The following is a 17,821-nucleotide window of genomic DNA, read 5'->3' on the forward strand; positions in this document are numbered from 1 at the left end:
CAGTTAATTGAGTGAGCTCTAATACATCTGCTAGGAAAGTAAGCCCCCCCTATAAGATATATTGGACCAACTGCCAACTGCCACCCAACTGCTGCATGAAGACAGAATGAAGAGAAACAGATGCTGAGAGAGGAATAGTGAAGATAAATGTGATTATTACAGAAACAAATCAGAATTTTTAATTGATTGAATTTATAAAGTTTCTTATTTCAGTGTGATGAAGCTTATATTACATTTTCACAATAGTTCCCCTTTCATATTGTGTTTGCATACAGTGTATTTAAGAGCCGGGTCAGCAGCATGTGGATCTGTTCCCAACGGATGAGCTCAGTATAATATTGGGGCTTTTCCCCTCTGCCCGTTACCCCTGGAGACATTATACTCACTCACATGTAAAGTAAAAAAAAACAGGTTTATTATATGGCTCTGAGTGCAAGTGATAGAGCGATAGAGTGATAGACTTGGGATACAAATACACAAATATGACACAATACAAGGGAAATAAAACAACGAGATGCCGCAGAACCACATGCCAAGAAAAGGGAAAAAGAGAGTCTGTGCTGCCCTCCCTAGGGGCAGTTTTGGATGTAATTGAGGCAGTTAGTTGGTTCAATCCTACTCTTCTAGGGAAATGACTAGCTACTAATGCGCCTGATCCACTATTCCAGGAGACTCTTTTGCCGTACTTGCCTTCTGCCCCAATGTAAGGAACTTACACCATCTCCGGTACCATCACTCCTGATTCCCCCCCCCTTGCTGGTTGGTGCTTACTGATCAGGGGGGGTGCCCGTGCCTTCCAGAAGCTGCAGAAGTGTACGGTGCAACGTGGGGCACACTCGGGCGTAGCCGTGCCGGCTCAAGTGCAGATAATCATACATGTCATGGTGACTGATGGTGCCGTCGGAATGCACGAAGCCCGGGTCAGCATCTAACAGGAATGCGTTGGGCAGTGAGGGCAGATCTTTCTCCAGTAATTTGTTCACTTGTAGATTCCTGTTCCGTAAACAGTTTGGGTTCTTTCCGCGTGGGAGCAAGGCCTGCAAAGAGAGATACAAGACAATGCTACCAACAATCATAGAAGAAAACGGCAGCTACTCACACGCCTTACGCGTTTTGTGCCAGTAGGCACTTAGGGCTAGTCCACACGAGGAGATTCGGGGAGATTTTGTCGCCTGGCGACTAATCGCCTCGTCTTTTGAGCGACTATCTCCCCGAACTGCCTCAGCGTTTTTCCCCATAGGTTGCAATGAAAAGTCACCTGCGCTAATGCACACGCGGCGACTTTTCATTGCAACCTATGGGGAAAAACGCTGAGGCAGTTCGGGGAGATAGTCGCTCAAAAGACGAGGCGATTAGTCGCCAGGCGACAAATTCTCACCAATCTTCTCGTGTGGCCTTACTCTTAAAGGGCACCTGTTGGGTAAAAATGTTCTCGCCAACCAAAGGTGCGGGCTAATAGAAATGTAGGTCTGGGGCATGAACACCCAGACCCCACATATTACAAAAACTTTTAGGTTTTTAAATTGGGATTTTTTCTTTAAGGGGCAGATTTATCAAAGGTCGAAGTGAAAATTAAAATTTCTAGCTAATTGTGTACTTTGACTAGGGAATAGTCCAAATTAGATTCAAATTTGAAAAAAAATCGGATTTCAAAATTTATCATGTACTGTCTCTTTAAAAATTCGACTTCAACCATTCACCATCTATAACCTGACTAATTGCTGTTTTAGCCTTTGGTGATCCTCCTAGAAAAGTCAAAAAGTTTTTTGTTTTTTTTGGAAAAACGTTGAATCATACCATTTCGAATGCGCTATTCCTATTACTTTAATTCGTAAAAATTCTAAGTTGATCGAAAACTGACCTATTCAGCAAAAAAAAAAAACACTTAATTTCGGTTGGTCTTTTTGAATTTCGAAGTCTTTGAAATTCGACCTTTGATAAATCTGCCCCTAATTGTAATGCTACCAAAAATACCTAAAATGAGCAGACAACAACCCATGCACTTCAATTGCAGCAGCCCAAGATATCCGAGCCATTTCTTTGCAGCACTCGCTCATATTTCAGCATCTAGGGCGCAGCTACCCGTGCATGCTTTTTCTGTTTTCAAATAATTTATTGGATTTCTTCAGTAAGAAGATAACATGACGGCTACGATCCTCCAGTTACAAGTAACGCGTAAGTTCAAAATGAACAAGAATATGAAGTGAAAAATGTTCGAATAATAAACACATTTTAAATTGGTTACCAAACAGAGCAGTAACTAAGTGAATATATTAGGTACAGGGGAAAAAAATTGATTCTCATAGATTGGCATATGTACAGGTATGGGATCTGTAATGCAGACCGGGACCTGGGGCTTTCCAGATAATGGATCTTTCTGTAATTTGGATCTTCATACCTTAAATCTACTAGAAAATCATATAATCATTAAATAAACCCAATAGGCTGGTTCTGCTTCCAATAAGGATTAATTATATCGTAGTTGGGATCAAGTACAAGATTCTGTTTTATTATTACAGAGAAAAAGGGAAATCATTTTTAAAAATTTTGGATTATTTGTATAAAATGACGGAGAGACAGGAGACGACTTTCCTGTAATTAGGAGCTTTCTGGATAACGCCGTTCCGGATAACGGATCCTATACCTGTACTACATTCAGAGAAACCTGAGTATTTGATTTCTAGAATCACAAGGCTCAAAAAAATAGAGAGACCATGTAAGCTTGAAAGTAGGGATACACTGAATCTCGGATTCGGTTCGGCCTTTTTCAGCAGGATTTGGATTCTGCCGAATCCTTTTGCCCGGCTGAACTTAGGGGTGGGGAGGGAAATCACGTCACTTTTTGTCACAAAACAAGGAAGTCAAAAATATCTTCCCCTTCCCACCCCTAATTTGCATATTCACAGTAGGATTTGGCTCGGTATTCGGACAAATCTTTTGCGAAGGATTTGGGGGTTCGGCTGAATCCAAAATAGTGGATTCAGTGCATCCCTACTTGAAAGACTCTCTAAATCTGTTTCCCTCTGATTTAATTTAAAAAAAAAAAATCCCTACCCTCCCTCCCCTACATCGACGCCCCCCGTGCAAATACCCCTAACCCTTTACTTACCCCTCATGCAGATTCTGTCCAGCGGAGTTAACAGGCGCCATCTTCAGTCGCTTCCGTAATCTTCACAATGACACCGGCGCTTCTGCAATTTTCCTGAGTTTCGGTGCATGCATGAAATAGAAAATTGCTTCAACTGCGCATGAGCCACTTCACCGATCTCATTCCAAAGATTACGGAAGAGGCTGTAGATGGCGCCCGTGAACTCCGCTGGACAGAATCTGCATGTAAGGTTGCCACCTGGCCGGTAAATTACCGGCCCAGCTGCTAAAACAGGTATGGAGGCCGGTGCCGTTATTAAGATAATACCGGCAATTACAATGGCCGGTAATTTTTTGTGGGGAGAAATGCCACTTACTTTTAAGCAGCTTCGCTGCTCCCTCCTCCCTCCCTGCTCCAAATCCCCCTACTCAGCTATGCGGGCTGTGCTGCTGATTTGTGGGCGGCGTCAGCGTGACTGGGGCTTTAATAGCTAGGCACAGGGGGTGTGGCTTTGGGCGGGGCTAAGGCCGGTATTTTTTTCTAGAAAATGTGGCAACCCTATCTGCATGAGGGGCAAGTAAAGAGTTAGGGGCATTTGCCCGGGGGGCAGCAAGGCTGGGGGGGAGGGGATTTTTTTTATTAAGGGTTTGTTTCTCCTTTAAGGTAAGAAGTGATCTCTGTTATTGAAGGAGATTCCTTTTTTAGCCAATAATTAAAGTGCTTTCTTCGAAGCGGCCATTATCAAAGTAATCAGTATCTTTGTTTCTTGGGAGATGGGTTTTGTTCAGGTTTCAACAATAGCCTATTACTATCTAAGTGCAATAGGTGTTTTTTCTTTTACAGAAGGAAAACAAGACATTATTCTGTGATAAAGACAACACAGACCTAAGATCCTGCACCTTACAAGTGTCACACTGTTCTCTCTAATTTGCTGAGAACCAATAGAACTGCAGCCAAACCACTGAGCTTTATGGAAATCGAGGCTCAGACAATAATGGGGTAAAAAAGCTCTTACCATTACAATGACTTTGGCTTGCGGTTGCCTCTGATTGATACACCGGATGATGGCAATAATTCCTCCTGCAATCTGTTCAGCACTGTGCCCTTGGTTATATGTGCCGACCCACAGGACTATGATCTGAATTAAGGAAAACAACATACTGAATACTGAGCCTCTCCATGTTACTGTTCTTATACTGCAGAATATTTCCACGGAGGAGACTCTAACACCCACACCTCCCCATATTCAGTTAGCCCCCAACATGATGAATATTTATCCCCCTCCATATGGCTCTTTTAACCCTCACCTTGGGTTTGACGTGATCAAGTTCTCCATTTTCCAGTCTCCACAAAACATGTTGTGTTCCATCACTTAACCCACCGAAATTCAGAGCATGGAGTGGGGAGAAAAGCTCCCTCCAGACCTAACAGGAAAGATAACAAAACTGTATCAGTGGTTTGCAAACTAAACAATTAAAGGAGAACTAAAGCCTAACTAAAGAAGTAGCTAGAAATATTGTACGTTATGTTTTGTGCATCTGTACCAGCCCAAGGCAACCACAGCCCTTTAGCAGTAAAGATCTGTGTCTCCAAAGATGCCCCAGTAGCTCCCCATCTTCTTTTCTGCTGATTCACTGCACATGCTCTGTGCTGCTGTCACTTACTGAGCTTAGGGACCCACTCACAATATACAGTACTCATAGAATAGAAATGTCACAATATAAGGCCGATTAGTAATTAATACATGGCAGCACAGAAACCAGTGCAATTAGCATCAGAATTTAATAATCAGCAAACCTGTAGCATCAGCTTATATTACAGACCAACCTCATTTTCTGCTGGATAATTAGTGACGAGCCCTAAGCTTAGCTTCTCAACAGCTGCTCAGAGCCCACTGAGCATGTGAGTGTCACAGACACTTTCCAAGATGGAGACCCCCTGTGACAAGTTTGAAGTCCTGGATCATTGCTGCTATTGACAAGCTGAAACTGTAGGCTGGTGCAATAAGTTCAGTATATAAAATGTCATTTTTAGCCACATTCATTTTTAGGGTTTAATTCTCCTTTAAAGACATTGCACTCCCGCATTTTCCATCACCTCTGTAGCAAGACACATGGAAGCAATTTTGTGAAAAGGTGGCCATACACAGGGATATCCTCTCGTTTGTCGATGTTGCCAAACGAGTGGATCTCTCCCAGATATGCCCAGATTGAGGTGGGCTATATCGGGCTGATCCGATTGTGGGCCCTAAAGCCCAACAAACCGATCAGAACAGAGGCAATATGGGCAGTCAGATAGCGGGGCAAGGAACAGATGCAGCCACGATCCAACTGGATTTTTTTTACCCTGTTCCGACTTTCGGACAGATATCAATCGTGGACGCCCGTCGGATGGCCCCCCACACGGGCCAATAAGCTGCCAACTCAGCCTTTAGTCGTAATTCCAAGAATATCTACAATGGGGTGTACGTTATCACCCAGGATCTCACCCTAAGGGACATTTAGAGAAACTCTAGGACACAAAACAGGGATTGAGTCCAAACCTTACCCAAGCTGGCCTTTTGCCTAAGCCCTCCCTGCCCCACTGGGGACCAAGCTTGATTTTGGCAACTTCTGCTCTATATCTTTCCTCTGAAAAAAAAATCCAGAAACAGGAAAAAAAAAAGCTCAATCATGTTTGTGGCTGGGATTCCAGTTATCGCTAGAAAAATTATATCCTGTATTTCTTTTAATGCTCTTTTACTTGTTTGACTCAGCACTGATTGAGAGCAGCTCTACAGCCAGCCATTGGTTTAACTGGATAATATGGAGGTTCCTCTCACATTGGATAACAGAAACATATACAATGCCAAACTACTTCCATTACACTTTCAGAACTTAAATATTTGAGCACAAAACAAATGCATTTTTATATTTCAGCAAGTTGCTCTTTACATTTCATGGCCTTATAAGTGGAAAATCAGGAGCCATAAGTTACAGACCTGCTCCCCACTTCTCAATCCCATAGATGTCCACTCCACCCGTTCCCCCACAGTGATTGCAGCAGCACCGACCAGAAGTGACGTCACACTGCCCGGAAGAATTTATTTTCAGATCTTTATCATTTTTTCCTTTATCATTCTCCGTTGCACCTGGAATGCCCATCTGTAGCCCATCCCACTGCAGCGGATCGGGTATCAGTGGGCACATGAAGTGTAATCCAGCCGAGACCGGATCACATTCTGCGGGTACCCTACCCGATGCAGGACTGTACCATAAGTAAGACAGAAAAAAAAAACCATACAGCTTGATCCCTTGGTGTGTCTGCTCAGACCAGTGTATGTGCTTCTTACTGAGAAAGATTCCAGCTGTACAATCCCCACTATTCTAATGGTGGCCATTAGTGATGCACGGGCCGGCCCGATACCTGCAAGTTCGGGCCGACCTTGCACGCTCTTTTCCGGCGACCTTCCAAATGCGAGCTTCCGACTTCCGGGTTGAATTTTTATAGACATGTGCCTCTCGCCCCGCCCCATTTGTGACATCATCGGCAGGGCGGCGCGGGTCTATAAAAGAGACCCGGAAATCGGGTTGCGGGTGGGTGCAGATCAGGAAAAGCCCAACATCAATAGTGGCCATACACTGCCTGATCCACAAATGTATTGGACTAACTGTTCCGCTGGCCAAATGATGGATGCTGTACGAGTCATACACATGATTGGTCTCCTTCCTGTAGTTCCTTTAATCCAAACCAACAGCCCAGATGATCAGAAGTGTAGTTGCAGCACTCCTTCACCTCCTCATCTGTCCATGCACCTACCAACATGAGTGCAACAGCACATGAAGTTTTTTTAAAAACCTGTCACTCCTCTAAAAAGTACCAACGGCTCCAGTATGAGAAGGGCAACTATATGGTGGGGCTGATGGCAACGTGGTAGGCTGGGACATTTGTCCTCAGAATATTAGGACATCGCCTTCAAGGGAGGCACAAGGACCCTTGGCCTGATGAATTTCCTCTGCCTGATTCATTTTACTTGCTCTAGCATATACAAGTATGGGATCCGTTACCCGGAAACCCGTTATCCAGAAAGCTCCAAATTACGGAAAGGCCGTCTCCCATAGACTCCATTATATCCAAATTTTTAAAAAGGATTTCCTTTTTCTCTGTAATAATAAAACAGTAGCTTGTACTTGATCCCAACTAAGATATAATTAATCCTTATTGGAAGCAAAACCAGCCTATTGGGTTTATTTAATTTTTACCTGATTTTCTAGTAGACTTAAAGCATGAAGATCCAAATTATGGAAAGATCCATTATCCAGAAAGCCCCAGTTTCAGAGCATTCTGGATAAAAGGTCCCGTACCTGGACCTTTTTTGGAAGCAAAACCAGCCTATTGGGTTTATTTAATGTTTACATGATTTTCTAGTAGACTAAAAGGGTTTGTTCACCTTTAAGGTAACTTTTAGTGCGTTATAGAATGGCCAATTCTAAGCAACTTTTCAATTGGTTTTCATTATTTATTTTTTATAGTTTTATAGTGATTTGCCTTTTTCTCCTGACTCTTTTCAAATGGGCGTCGCTGACTCACTTCTAACAAACAAATGCTCTGTAAGGCTACACATTTATTGTTATTGTTACTTTTTATTACTGATTCTATCCAGGCCTCTCCTATTCATATTCCAGTCTCTTATTCAAGCGCATGGTTGCTAGAGAAATTTGGACCCTAGTTACCAGATTGCTTAAGATGCAGATTGAAAAGCTGCTGAATAAAAAGCTAAATAATAAAAACCTTCAATGATAAAAAAAAAAATGAAAACCAATTGCAAACTGTCTCAGAATATCTCTCTCTGCATCATACTAAAAGTTACAGTATCTCAAAGGTGAACAACCCTTCTAGTAGACTTAAGGTGTAGAGATCCAAATTATGGAAAGATCTGTTATCCAGAAAAACCCAGGTCCCAAGCATTCTGGATAACAGGTCCCATACCTGTACTGTGAATCATCAGATTAGATTTAGATCTCTGAATAGACCGGTACAAGGATAATGATCAGGATTGATAGGTCACCAGACATATCCGTATACAGTTAAAGAGGTAGTTCACCTTTCAGTTAACTTTTAGTATGTTATAGAATGGCTAATTATAAGCAACTTTTCAGTTGGACATGATTATTTATATTCTGTCGTTTTTTTATTATTTGCCTACTTCTTCTGACTCTTTCCAGCTTTCACAAGGGACGTTACTGACCCATCTAAAAACAGATGCTCTGTAAGGCTACATATTTATTGTTATTGCTTTTTTTATTACTAATTTAGTCCTTTACTATTCATATTCCAGTCTCTTATTCAAATCAACGTATGGTTGCTAGGGGAATTTGGACCCTAGCAACCAGACTAATGAAAGGGCAAACTGGAGAGCTGCAGAATACAAATTTAAATAACTCAAAAATCCACAAATAATAAAAAATGAAAACCAACAGCAAATAATATCAAAATATCACTCTTTACGTCATACTAAACATCAGGCCTGGACTGGCAATCTGTGGGTTCTGGCAAATGCCAGAGGGGTTGCTATAAGGTCCCATAGAAAGTCAGTATTTAGTGGGCTGATGGGGGCTGTTTGGGCCTCTATGGGGGCTGTTTGGGCCTCTATGGGGGCTGTTTGGGCCTCTATGGGGGCTGTTTGGGCCTCTATGGGGGCTGTTTGGGCCTCTATGGGGGCTGTTTGGGCCTCTATGGGGGCTGTTTGGGCCTCTATGGGGGCTGTTTGGGCCTCTATGGGGGCTGTTTGGGCCTCTATGGGGCTGTTTGGGCCTCTATGGGGGCTGTTTGGGCCTCTATGGGGGCTGTTTGGGCCTCTATGGGGGCTGTTTGGGCCTCTATGGGGGCTGTTTGGGCCTCTATGGGGGCTGTTTGGGCCTCTATGGGGGCTGTTTGGGCCTCTATGGGGGCTGTTTGGGCCTCTATGGGGGCTGTTTGGGCCTCTATGTACCTGAAATGCCAGTCCGGACCTGCTAAACGTTAACTGAAAGGTGAACATCCCCTTTAAATAAACCCAATGTTAAACCTCACAGGCTTTCCAGCTTGCGGATCCTCCCCAGGCAGAGATCCCACTATAAACTGGGAGGTAGGGGATGCAATTACAGGAAAGTGGATAACATCAATACACAGGAAGGATGTATTTTCACCTAAGGGACACAGGAAGATTGTGAGTATGTGATTCATAGAGGAGGTAAAGTCTATAATAAGATCAGCCAGTTGGATTTCAGATGTGAGTCTGCAGAAAACAAAGTCCTAATGCAGATACTCAATCAGACTCTTACCTCAAACTGGTGCATTATCTGGACGTTGGAGTCTCCCATGAACACTACTTCAGGCTCCTTGTCTTTGCTGCTGGACACAAAATGATTGTGCTGAAACAGACCCAAACACAGATTATTAGGGCTTCTCACTGATATTTGCTTTTTTTATAACTATTATTATTGATAACTCAATTTGAGTTGTGCTACACTGTCAGTTATGATCCACAAAACAGAACACGAGAACCTGGAGAACAGAGAAAAGGCAAAATACAGGCAAAAGTGTCAGTTCTGCATAAACACAACGAATGTACCACCTCTAGGAAATTGTACACCCAAAATCACTTACCAATAAAATATATATATATATATCATTTTAACTTTAAAAGAGTAGTTCATCTTTAAGTTTACTTTTACTATGTTATAGAGTAGCCAATATGCAATTGGTCTTCATTTTTATTCATTGGTATTTTATTTATTTATTTTCTTTCCACCACCAGCCAAAAATAACCACTGCTCTTTGAGGTTACAATTTTATTATTATTATTACTTTTTGTTGCTTACCTTTCCGTTCAGCCCCCTCCTATTAATATTCCAGTCTCTTATTTAATTCACTGCCTCATTGCTAGGGTAATTTAAACCCTAGCAACCAGTTAAATGCTAAGATTTCAAACTGGAGAGCTGCTGAAAAAAAAGCTAAATAATTTAAAGGAGAAGGAAAGCTAAGGAGGCAGTTTATTGCCAATAGATTAGCTGCAATAGTGCAAACTAGAATGCTATATTTGTTCTGTAGAATGCTTTACCTGAGTAAAAGCTCTAGAAGCTCTCTGTTTGTTTAGGATAGCAGCAGGTTGGGGACCGCTGCTCTTCATCATGCTAAATATATTAAATACAGGTATGGGATCCGTTATCCAGAAAGCTTCAAAATACGGAAAGGCCATTTCCCTTAGACTCCATTTTCTCTATTTTCATAGATTTCCTTTTTCTCTGTAATAATAAAACTATAATAGATTGTACTTGATCCCAACTAAGATATAATTAATCCTTATTAAAACCAGCCTATTGGGTTTATTTAATGTTTCCATGATTTTCTTGTAGATTTAAGGTATGAAGAAAGATCTAAGGTATGAAGAAAGATCTGTTATCCGGAAACACCCAGGTCCCGACTCACCATAGACATCCAGCGCCCATCACCCTGGACATCAGACATAGGAGTGGGAACGGCAGCTGGGTTCTGCTCTTCTTCACTCATCCTGCACTGCAGAGAGGAAACATTATGTTAGTTAGTATAGTTATTTAGTGTGTATATATATATATATATATATATATATATATATATATATATATATATATATATATATATATATATATATATATAGATAGATAGATAGATAGATAGATAGATAGATAGATTACAATCCAAACGGTTCAGCACACCACTGGAGCAATTGACCCAGGTGCTACCAATTGCAGCTGCATACAAAATCCAAAAAAAAAAAGCTACAAAGGATCCCAGTGTGCACCTTACCTTTCTGGATTTTATATATATATATATATATATATATATATATATATATATATATATATATATATATATATATATATATATATATATATATATATATATATATATATATATATATATATATATATATATATATATATATATATATAAAAACAACAGTAATTTAGGGCTGTGAAGGTTCTGTGCAAAGGGGATGTAAAACATATAAGACTCCCAGGAGTTGTTAGAGACATTCCAGACTTGTCACAATGTAATCATTCAGAAGCATTTGCCTGCTTGTGGGCCAGAGCATTCCTAAGGGGGGACGCTGTGGGTCTGTGCTCACCTGTACTCCCACTATGAGGGCTGGAAAGAATTTTATCTTGCGCCAGCTTAAATATGATCCGGCCCGAAGCACAAGGAATGGTATCACTGTCTCTTCTCTATAAAGGACACCTGTCCTTCACCTTCCTTTATATAATTATAGAATACAACTAGTCAGAGCTAAATATTCTGGTCTGGTCGGCTTCCAAGCCTGCCATCATTTTCATATTGAAACCTTAAGGCAGGGGTCCCCAACCTTTTTTTACCCGTGAGCCACATACAAATGTAAAACAAGTTGGGGAGCAACACAATCATGTAAAAGTCCCATGGGGTGCCAAATAAAGGCTGTGGCTATTTGGTAGCCCATATGTGGACTTGAAGCCTACAGGAGGCTCTACATGGCACTATACATAGTCTTTATGCAATTAAAACTTGCCTCCAAGCCAGAAATTCAAAGATAATCACCTGCTTTGAGGACACAGAGAGCAACATCAGAGGGGTCGGAGGGCAACATCTTGCTTGCGAGCTGCTGGTTGGGGATCCTGCCTTAAGGGCAGAGGCACACGGTCAGATTAGGGGAGATTAAGTCGCCCGGCGACAAATCTCCTTTGCTTCCGGGCGACAATCTCCCCTAACTGCCTTCCCGGCAGCTAGAATATAAATCGCCCGCAGTATGGCACTTGGAGCACTTCGTTTTCTGACCGTGAGTCTCAGAATATCCCTCTCTACATCATACTAAGAGTTATCTCAAAGGTGAACAAGCCCTTTAACACATGGGAACTTTCCCTTATGAATGATAATGCACTCACTCCTGACGTTTACTACAGGTATGGAATCCATTATCTGGAAACCAGTTATCCAGAATGTTCCAAATTAAGGGAAGGTCATCTCCCATTGACTCCATTTTAATCAAATAATTCAAATTACAAAAAAACCTTTTTCTCTGCAGTAATAAAACAGTACCTTGTACAGGTATGGGACCTGTTATCCAGAATGCTGGGGACCTGGGATTTTCCGGATAACAGATCTTTCCGTAATTTGGATCTTCACACCATAAATCTACTAGAAAATCATGCAAACATTAAATATTAAACATTAAAACATTAAAATTAAAATAGGCTGGTTTTGCTTCCAATAAGGATTAATTATATCTTAGTTGGGATCAAGAACAAGGTACTGTTTTATTAGTACAGAGAAAAAGGAAATAATTTTTAAAAATGTGGATTATTTGATTATATTGGAGTCGATGGGAGACGGCCATTCCGTAATTCTGAACGTTCTGGATAACAAGGGCTGTGATTGGCTGTTTAGTAGCCCCTATTTGGACTGGCATCCTACAGGAGGCTCTACTTGACACTATAATTAGTTTTTATGCAATTAAAACTTGCTTTTAAGCTTGGAATTTAAAAATAAGCACCTGCTTTGAGGACCATGAGAGCAACATCCAAGGGGTTGGAGAGCAACATGTTGAGATACTGGTTGGGGATCACTGATGTAGAGAGTGATATCCTGAGAGAATTAGCAATATGGTTGCTTGGGTCCAAAATGCCCTATCAGCCATATATTGATTTGAATAAGAGGGTGGAATAATAATAATAGGAGAGGCCTAAATAGAAAGAGGAGTAATAAAAAATGGCATTAACAATATACAGAGCATTTGTTTTTTTAGATGGGGTCAGTGACCCTCATTTGAAAGCTGGAAAGAGTCATTCAAAAATAATTCAAAAACTGTAAAAAATAAATAAATAAAAATAAAGACAATTGCAAAGTAGCTCAGAATTGCCCATTCTATAACATACTATAATACACAAAAGCCATGAGTATCTTCTAAATGATATCCTTATAAATGGTGAGTTCTGATGTCATCAGTTATAAAAGGTGAGTAGTGATGTCACAAGACTCACTGAAACTTGTGTATTATAATAAATAAAGTAGCCCTTGTTGGGAAATATGAGGATATTAGAAGGCCTTCAGCCTTGTGTTTTTATATGGTCATGAAACTCCTCGGTAACTTATAATATCCTTATAATACACAAAAGCTATGAATATCTTGTAAATTATATCCTTATAAACGGTGAGTTCTGATGTCATTTCTGTCACATGACTCACTGAAACTTGTGTATTATAATAAATAAAGTACCCCTGTTGCAAAATATGAGGATATTAGAAGTTACCTCGGAGTTCCATGACCTGTATAAAAACACTCAGCCTTCGTCACTTATAATATCCTTATATTTTACAAGAGGGGGTACTTTATTCACTATAAAAGTTAACTTGAAGCTGACACCCCTTTAAAGGATTTTTTTGTCGACTTAAAGCGGTGGTTCACCAAGTTAACTTCTAGTATGTTATGGAATGACTAGTTCTAAGCAACTTTCCAGTTAGTCTTCATTATTTATTTTCTATAGTTTTTTAATTTTTTGCCTTTTTCCAGCTTCGAAATGGGGGTCACTGACCCCATCTAAAAATCGAATGCTCTGTAAGGCTAAATATGTATCGTTATTGCTACTTTTTACTACTGATCCTTCTGTTCAGGCGTCTCCTATTCATATTCCAGTCTCTTATTCAAATCAATGCATGGTTGCTAGGGTCATTTGGTCCCTAGCAACCAGACTGCTGAATAAAAAGCTAAATAACTCAAAAACCACAAAAAAATAAAAACCAATTGTAAATTGTCTCACTCTCTACGTCATACTTAACATGAATTCAAAGGTGAACAACCCCCTTAATGTATAGAGATCCAAATTATGGAAAGACTGGGAAAGTCCCAGTTCCTGAGCATTCTGGATAACAGGTCCATAATTACCTGTACTATGGACTTCCAGATTAGCAGCTCAGCCTCAGGTACAGATATATAGGGATTGTATGGGGTGTGTATGTGTGACTTCCAGATTAGCAGCTCAGCCTCAGGTACAGATATATAGGGATTGTATGGGGTGTGTATGTGTGTCAGTCACTCTCAGGTCAGTGCTAGGAAACTGCTTCAGCACAAGGAGATGGGCGGGGCATCAGACAACAAGCCCCACTGTGAATACGATTAAATATCTTTATAGCATGACACGTGATTATTTGCTGTACGATAGCCACACAGATAATAACAGTAAACTTGCTCCATACTGAAGAAACACAGGCGCAAAGCGCTTCCACTTAAACTCACCTCCCTTTTCACTTGCTCTTTCTCCAATGAAAGAATCCTCCCTCTTGGCCTGCACCATTCCACCTCGATTGGAAGGGGAACCCCGCCCTTCGTCTGATCTAGCTGTAATGCAAGCCCTCGGCAGAGATCTCCCCGCAGTTGGTATTCGCTGGGTTACTGGCACGGCGCACCCGGAACTCATCCCAACTCTCCTCCCCGACTTTTGGGAATCTGATTGGCCTGTGGGTGTTCGCAGCGCAGTTTGCTCAGCCAATTGTTGTTTTTCCGCGCCGCGAACCTTCCTCCACCCTGTTCTTTAATAATGAGCCGCCCCGTTCCATAGGAATAACAAAGGAAGGGGCGCACCAATTTCAAAAGAGAGGTGTGGGTGCACTTAATAAGTGACGTAGTAAAGGGAAAGTCACGTGGTTGAGCATTAGGCAGTCTTTACAGGTGAGACAGAGGGAGATGCGCTTTTGGTCTCCTGCCGTGTCGTCTTGTAGTCGTAAAGCGCCAGTATGTTGAGCGCAGCTGTGGAAAAGTGAAATATCTTATGAAAGCTACAATTAGATGGTCCTATTTACAGTCACAATCCTCAGGGAGATATTGGCTTTATAGAGCTTTTCACCTTTTGTTTTAACGTTTAGTATGATGATGTTGAGAGACAATTTGCAACTGGTTTTAATTTTTTTTTTATTTGTGGGTTTTGAGTTAGTTAGCTTTTTATTTAGCCCTCCAGTTTGTTGGTTCAGCAGTCTGGTTGCTAGGGTCCAGTTTACCTTAGCAACCATGCACTGATTTGAATAAGAGACTGGAATATGAATAGGAGAGGCCTGGATAGAAAGATGAGCAATAAAAAGTAGCTAAAACCACGTGTAGTCTTTCAGAGCATTTGTTTTTACACTGACCCCGTATTTGAAAGCTGGAAAGAAACAGAAGCAGGCAAATCATTAAAAAGAAAAAAAAAAATGAAGGCCAATTTAAAAGTTGCTTAGAATTGGTCATTCTATAACATACTAAAAGCTTTAGCACACAGGCAGATCTGTGGAGATTTAAGGTGGCCATACACAGGCCGACAGACCGAGTCGACAGCTTATTGGCCCGTTTATGGGGCCCTCCGACAGGCTTCCCCTATCGATATCTGGCCGAAAGTTGTCCAGATGTCGATCGGACGGGACTAAAAATCCAGTTGGATCGCGGCCGCATCTGTACGTTGATGCGGTCCTGCGACCCGACCGCCCGTTACCCATCGTTAGGATCCGATCGATGGGCCCTAGGGCCCACGATCGGATCAGCTCAATATTGGGGAGAGATATCAGGGAGAGATCCACTCGTTTGGTGATATCGCCAAACGAGCGGATCTCTCCGTGTATGGCCACCATTAGTCGCCTGGCGACTAATCGCCTCTTCTTCGGGGCGACAATCTCCCTGAACTGCACTTGCGGCGATTCGATTTACGAAGTCACCCAAAGTTTCCTCCTGAGGCAAATTCGGGGCAACTTCGGAAATCGAATCGCCGTGAGTGCAATGCCGCAGACGATTTTTAATTTTAGCAGGCGGGAGGCAGTTCGGGGAGATTGTCGCCCCGAAGAAGAGGCGTTTAGTTGTCAGGCGACTAAATCTGCTCGTGTGCTAAAGCCCTTAAAGGTGAACCAACCCATTAAGTTATAATTTCATGCATGTTATCTACTATTTGATAGGATCTATAAACAAAGTCTAAATAATACCGGAATGAAAGCTCCATTATACTGTGACAACTTTGCCATTGTCACTAAGTAACTTTTAGGATTGTGTAACTCATTAGCCGCTAGCGCTCAACTGGCCTTTTGTATTAGAAACAAAAGAAGTGAGAAAAGTTAGTCCTAACAGAACAGATAGGGAACACAGGTGAATTACATGGGCAGGGTGGAGCAGGGACATTAATGAAATCACAGGACATTGCACCACAAATGTAATTTAGAAGGTGATCTAACCATACAGAATAGAATGACTCAATATGGGCACATAAAGGGGTTTAGTGGCTCATAGAGATATGGTGTTTTGCCGTTGGCTGTTTCACATGGCTGTGGGATGGGAGGTGCCTGTTCAACTGCTGTTCAAGTTGATAAAACCTTCCTGCCAGCTAGAATGTGAATTGCCGGCTGGATGGCATACGAATTGCTTCGGTTTTCCAAAGTCGCCTGAAGTTTCCTCGTGAAGCAACTTCGGAAAAATCAAAGCACTACGTATTCCATACCGCTGGCGATAAATTCTTGCTGGTAGGAATGGCATTTGGGGAGATAAGTCGACCGAAGAAGAGGAGATTTGTCGCTGAGCGACTAATCTCCCCCGAATCTTACTGTGTGCCACCTGCCTTAGGGGTCTGATCTTTCTTTGATTTGTTGTTTTATCAGCTTAAAAGGAATTTAGAAATCGTTTTAAACCTAGAACATTCCTATGGGGCAGATTTATCAAAAGTCGATTTGAAAAATCAAATTTTTTCATGGTAAAAACTGTCAAATTCGACTAGGGAGTTACTCAAATTCGATTTGAGTTTTTTAAAAAATTCTTATTTGATTTTCGAGATTTATCATACTCTGGACCTTTAAGAACTCAAATTCGACTATTCGTCACCTAAAACCTTTGAATAGCTGTTTAAGTCAATGGGAGAGGTCCAGGGATCAATTTGGAGTTGTTTGCAGCCTTCCTGACATTCAAGTTTTTTTCAGAGAAAAAACTCAAATAGAGTTTTTAAAATTCAAATCGAGTTTGATTCACCTTTTCGGTACGATTCCTTTCATCTGAGTTTAAAGGAAATCAATTGTTTTAACACATTTCGATTGGTCGAATTTCGAGTTTAGGGGAGTTTTTAAAAACTCACATGAATTCGAAAGGCCGACCTTTGATAAATGTGCCTCTATGTGTACTGTGTAAAGCTGGCCTTAAATGTACCAATAAAATATGTCTGTATTTACTATATGGATGCACCAAATCCAGAATTTGCTTCGGGATTCTGCCTTTTTCAGCAGGATTCGGATTCTGCCCGGCCGAAGCAAATCCTAATTTGCATATGCAAATTAGGGCCAGGAAGGGAGATTGGGTGACTTGTCACTAAACAAGGAAGTAAAAAATGTTTTCCCTGTCCCACTCCTAATTTGCATATGCAAATTAGGATTCGGTTCGGTATTCGTCCGAATCTTTCACAAAGGATTCGAGGGTTTGGCCGAATCCAAAATAGGGGATGTGGTGCATCCCTAATTTACTAGAATTTGTGAATGAAGGAAGGGAGTATCCTGAGTTTTAAACTGAGCGGTTGGCGTGGAGGACACAACATAAAGCTGTGTGGAAAGAATGGAATAGGGGTACCAGACAGTTTGAGTTCAGGCGACCATATTGGGGCTGGCTTGTTATCCATCTAAATAGATACTGTCAGATATTGTGCAGTTTGACTGTTCCTGCAGAGCTGGAGAAATAACAGTCAGTTTGTCAGTTTTGATGGTTGTGGCTTTAGG

At 41.4% G+C, this 17,821-nt stretch overlaps 1 protein-coding gene across 1 annotated transcript; it reads right to left on the minus strand.

The window, feature by feature from the left end:
• Positions 1–393: 393 nt before the first annotated feature.
• Positions 394–14,456, minus strand: pafah1b3.S (platelet activating factor acetylhydrolase 1b catalytic subunit 3 S homeolog). Its single transcript, NM_001095224.1, is given in 6 exon segments — positions 394–1,037; positions 4,104–4,226; positions 4,396–4,512; positions 9,391–9,480; positions 10,538–10,624; positions 14,352–14,456. Coding segments are annotated over 5 exon segments (681 nt in total). The 5' UTR covers positions 10,619–10,624; positions 14,352–14,456; the 3' UTR covers positions 394–767.
• Between the last annotated feature and the right edge of the window lie 3,365 nt (positions 14,457–17,821).

The sequence above is a fragment of the Xenopus laevis genome, chromosome 7S, assembly GCF_017654675.1.
Source record: "Xenopus laevis strain J_2021 chromosome 7S, Xenopus_laevis_v10.1, whole genome shotgun sequence".
NCBI classification, from domain to species: Eukaryota; Metazoa; Chordata; class Amphibia; order Anura; family Pipidae; genus Xenopus; species Xenopus laevis.